Genomic DNA, 5406 nt, shown 5'->3' on the forward strand with positions numbered 1-5406 from the left:
GCACTGTGGAGTACTTCGTGTGAGGCTTAAAGAGAAAACCCAGGTTCACACTGCTGTAAAAGTGCTGCTTTTTTAAAATTACCAAAATCTCAGCATTTTAGTATCTAAACTAACAAACCACAGTTTCCATATAAGTATATTTATCTATATCCTGTTAATCTTAGACAGAAATAAATGTGTCAGGAGCATTTTGAAACTTAATCCTCAAATATTTTTTCCTTAAATTTATTTTTGTGTGTGTGATAAAAATCTCAGTATATGGAACAAACCCAAAGTTTAGTCCTTTTAGTTTTCTTTTGTGTTTTGTTGGGGATAGAAGTAGAGGGAGAAAGTAATGCACTTTGGATTGAGGAAGATTCTCCAGAGTCTACTTCCTTACCTGGTAGAGCTGCAGCATGCCGTGGTAAATGGCACTACTGTGTTTTGTGATGTGGTATGCAGCAAGGGATAGTGCTTTTTTTTTTTTTTCAGAGCTACCTTCACAGACATTTGCTCATGTTATAGACTTTCTGTAACTGACTAATTTGTTGAAAACACCAAGACTTTGCCCAGGTTCTTCAGCAAAGTGAGAAGGGATGTAATAAAAAAGAAAGAAAGAAGAAAACAAAGTGAATAGTGACATCTCATTTTTAAAATATCAAACTTTAGCCTTGTGGCATTTTTTGGCACACTTTTTCCACTAATTCTCAAGCATCATCCCTGTTCTCTCTTCTGTGTTCTTTTTTCTATAGAAGGAACCCAACCCAGTACTTTATAGGATGGGAGGGAGGCAGCCTTATTTTATGTAAAAATGACATCAGCTTCACTCTGCAAAGAGAAGTAGCATGAAGCCTTTCAAATGCAGCGGTCTGTTGAGTGAGGGGGGAAACCAGAAAGGTGCTTCTAGACATTTCCTTGTAGGCCTCTTCATTCCTGCTCTGTAAATAGCCTTGTTTCAGTTCTTCATCTTATTTCTTTGGGCAATCGTAAAGCCTCCGGTAATGAAAATAGAATGTGCGTAAATTGCTAGAAAACACTTTTCTGTGGATTGAAAAATCTATTTTATGACAAGCCTCTTAAACACCATCAAGGAAGGTTTTGGAAGAAGAGCAAGGTCTGCTCCTCCCACACTACTCTTCCATTGTAGGGTGGCTTTGGTGGGGAGAGGGGGACAGAGGCTAGAGCAGCCTGGGGGGTGCCCACCGAGGCAGCAGGCTGGTGAGAAACAGCCAAGAGACCAACCATTACCCGATGATCTTTTCTTTTTCTCTCCTGTAGGGGGTGACAGGTGCCTTGACAGTTTTGATGAAAGATGCAATAAAACCAAATCTGATGCAGACCCTAGAAGTAAGTGATTTTCTTTTTATAGTAATTGTTTATAGAGTTTGCATTAATTGGATTGCCTGTATGTCACACAAAACATGAGCATTTCCAGCCAATATGAGTCAGTCAGGGACCATCAGAATAACATCATGGTCATCCAGAAAAAAATTAAAAGTGAATTTATAGATTCTTTGATATGGTTCATGTCTTGGCCTAACTGACTGGAAGAGAAACTTAGAAAGTCAATATTTGTCTAATATTTCAATAGGTTGTACAGCCACATTTACATTATGTTTTCTATTTTGCTTTTTTTTTACTTAATCTCTCATAATCTTTAGGTTTTGGATTTTTTGTCTTGTTTTTCCTAAGCAAAACCCAGTAAATGCCAACAAATGTTTTCCAGGAGAGTATACTGTACTCCAGTTTTATAAGAATATTGCTTTTTTCCCTGCCTTACCCTGTTCTTGTATTTATTGAACTTAAATTTTTTTGTCAAGTTGCCTCTATTTTTAATCTAGTTTTCTAGTCACTAATCATACTCATTTGATTTAGTAATCGTCTAATTCCTTCCTCCTAGTTAATTAGACCCCAGGATTTGGGCCCAAACAAGGAGGCAGTATCTGGGTCAGGTTAAGCAAAGAGCAAGTGGAAGGGTAGGGGCAGGCGGTTGGGGGGACAGTGTTGTCCTGGTAAATGTTTTAGCAGTCAGCTCCCTGGGGGAAAAAATCCCTGGTTTGTAGCATTTGCCAATTTCCATAATGTAAACATTCCCACCATGGCCAATTTTTGTGTCCCTTCCAGATGTCACTAAATATGGAGTTGGGAAGAAATGTGCAGAGTGGTACAAACTGGCTATTTGTGCTCAAGCTGTAGAGGGACAGAGAGAGGTGGAGGAGACCTGAGGGAACTGTGTTGGAGTACACAGCAGAAAGACGAGCAGAGTTTCTGTCCATTTATTCATTCATTCAGTGGATAGAAAGCTTCATTTGAGTGGACGCACTGCCATTTGTTAACTGTGCCCTTGGGCAAGTTCTCTAATCTCTCAGCCTCAATTTTCTCCCATGTAAAATGGTTATAGCAACCACAACTAACCTAACAGAGTTTAAAAGATTAAACACTTATTTAACACATAACATGGACCATGTGGTACAGTAGGTGCTGATAGCAGGGAACGATTCAAGCCCCTGCACTCTTGGGGCCTCCACATTAGTGGGGAGGCAGACAGTAGACAAATAACTAAGCACATAGCATGTTGGTTGATGGCGAGGACAGAAGAACAGTCAGAGGGAATGAGGGGACAGAATGATGCAGGGGGGGTGTCTGTGTGCCTGTCTGCAAAAGCAATGCCTGGACAGGGATGTGGGTGAACCAAGGCAGTGAGCCATGCGTGTGTCCTGAAGAAGAGCTTTGTGTGCAGAGGCCCTGGGGCAGGAATGTTCTTCCAATGTGAAGGGCCTAGAAAGAGAGACCCAGACCCAGTTAAAAGCCAATATGTCAGAAATGGTGAGAGCAGACAGAGCTGGAAGGGGCTGAGTGAGGGTGCAGCCTGAGGGTCCCTGAGCAGGGGGGGCGGGCAGAAGCAGGTGCCTGCAGCCTCGGGGAAGTGGCAGCTGCCTGCTGGTGCTGAGCCTCTTCCTCCTGCACACCTGCTCCCTCCTCTTTCTTGACAAACCTTCTAGAACCTCAGCTCCAATCCTCTGCTCCCTTCACCGTAACTGGGGTCTCCACATTAACTGACCTCTGCCTCTCCTGACTGCTCTTGTCAAGATCACCTGTCTCTGTGCCACCAAGTCTCCATTTCTCTGTCCTTGTCTTACTTGGCCATCAGCAGGCTTCCACGCAGCTGACCGTGTCTTGGTTTAGAGGACTTGCCGCTTCTGGTTCTGGAACCCCCCATCTCCTGGCCCTTCCTGCCAGCCCCTCCTCCTTTTCCTTTGCTTCGGCTTCTCCTCCGTTTCCTTCTAAGTGTCAGAGGACCTGACCCCTCATGTCTAGCTGTGCTGTCCCCCGTGTCAGCCAAGTGATGACTCCCAGACTCTTGTTCTGAATCTCCTAAACCTGGCATTTCAGACTTGTCGGTGTAATTACCAAGAGCCACTTGGGTGCTTAAAAGGCTTTCAAACTGAGGTAGAAAACAGGACCTTTGATTCCCAACCACCTCCCACTTCCTCCCAACTTGCTCCTTTCCCCAAACCTAGCCAGTTGTTCAGGCCAAAACCCCAGGGATCATCCTGGAGGCTCTTCCCTCTTCCCCACTCCCTGTCTGTCTATGTCTCTGCTCTGTCCCCTTCTCTCACCCCTCCTGCACCACTGCAGCAGACTCCCACTAGTCTCTCTGTTTCCACTCTTCTCTTCCAGAATTCTTTCTCTGCCCAACCGCCAGAGAGCTCAAAATCCTAATCAAGCCGTTGGTGCCCTCCTGCCTAGAGTTCTTCAGTGGTTTACTCACGTCCCCTCTCCGGTGTGGAAAGTCCACAGGGTCCAGCCCCCACCCCTTCCCTTTTTCGTCCCTCATCCTCGTCCCTCACTCCCTGCCCTGGCCCTTTGCATGGCAGACCCCACTGCCTGGGGCGCTCTTTCTGATCTTCATGTGTCTGACTCCTCTGCATCCCTCAGTCTCACATCATGCAAATATCAGCCGCTCGGAGAGGCCACTCAGTCTGCTACAGCCCAGTCACTCAGCACTGCTGCAGTCTTGTCATCTCTGCACAGCACGGAATGGTGTCTGAGAGTTTCCCACTTCCTAATTTGTTCTCTGTATTTCTCCACCCACCAGGATGAGAGCAGCACCTTCTCCATCTCATTCACCACCACATCCCCAGCTCCTATAAGGTGCCTGACACCTGTTAGGGGCTCAGTGAACACTCGTTGAATAATTAAGTGAATGCTTATTATTTTTACTCCGTTGTTTCTAAAAATGCATATTTGTTAAATAAATGAATGAAAGAAAAAAACAAAGCGACGTGATATTGCTTCCTCATAACACTTCTCCCTCAAAAATGAATGCTTATTAGATATAATCGTTTTAGTCTTTTAAATAATTATCCTTAAATATTAGAGATGACTTGCTCCTCTAGAGTATTTCCCACTCTGAAGGTTTGGTTTCCATTTAAATGGATGAAGTAGTAGGTTAGGTTGCCCCTGAGCTGTTTTTACTTTACTCATATTTGTGTCTATTTTTCATTTAAGGCTTTGGATGTTTTGAGATTACTTTAACAGATAATGGGCCTTGTTTGATAAATAATACACAGCATTTGGTTAAGATATTTACCTACTGGATCCTACATAGTCACTCTGGATTAACATAGTTAATAGGTGACACTAGAAATCTACATCAGCGGATAAGCTAAAAAGCATTGATTAGTTTGCAGATTGTGCTTTAGTGTTCATATTTGAATGCACTCGATTGTTAGTCCCATGGGAGGTTATCAAGGGCTATGTCCCAGCAAGTCACCAGGAGAACAGCGGTTCTTGATCTTGGCTGCACTTTAGAAGCTCCAGGGAAGATGTAGGAATTCTGATTAATGCCAGGTTCAACCCCAGACCAAGTGAACCAGCATTCTGGGGTTAAGGTCTGGGTACCCCAGGTGATTCTCATATATAGCCAGGCTGAGAACCCCGTGGAAGACTTAATCAAGACAGGAAGGGAATGAAGAGGTCTTAATATTTTCATTTTCCTATGGGCTAGCCATATGCTGTGTTGGTGGAAACACCATGTGGTGAGTGTGCTGTCTAATATGGTGGCCACTGGCCACATGTGGTTATTTTAATCTAAATTAATTGAATTTAAATAAAATTAAAACTTCAGTTCTTCAGTCATTTTAGCCATATTTTAATTTACGCATTTATTTGTAAAAATTTTACTAGCCAGGGGCCGGCCCGGTGGCACACTGCTACAGTGCGCCGCTTGGGAAGCGTGGTGGCGCTCCCGCCGAGGGTTCGGATCCCACATACAGACCGGTTCCCACTCACTGGCTGAGCGAGGTGCGGGGGCAGCGCCGAGGGTTGCGATCCCGTTGCCGGTCCCGGTCCGGTACGGGCGCGGCACTGAGGGTTGCGATCCGTTGCCAGCCACGAAAAAAGACAAAAAGGAAAAAAAAAAAT

General features: G+C 44.5%; 1 protein-coding gene across 1 annotated transcript in view; it reads left to right on the forward strand.

Moving 5' to 3' along the window:
- The window catches only part of MTHFD1L (methylenetetrahydrofolate dehydrogenase (NADP+ dependent) 1-like), a 180215-nt gene that overhangs the window by 54452 nt on the left and 120357 nt on the right, over positions 1-5406 (forward strand). The window contains exon 13 of the mRNA XM_008566485.1: positions 1258-1326. Within this exon, the coding sequence (XP_008564707.1) occupies positions 1258-1326 (69 nt within the window). The remainder of the gene's footprint in view (positions 1-1257; positions 1327-5406) is intronic.

Source organism: Galeopterus variegatus, unplaced genomic scaffold (genome assembly GCF_000696425.1).
Source record: "Galeopterus variegatus unplaced genomic scaffold, G_variegatus-3.0.2 Scaffold245, whole genome shotgun sequence".
NCBI classification, from domain to species: Eukaryota; Metazoa; Chordata; class Mammalia; order Dermoptera; family Cynocephalidae; genus Galeopterus; species Galeopterus variegatus.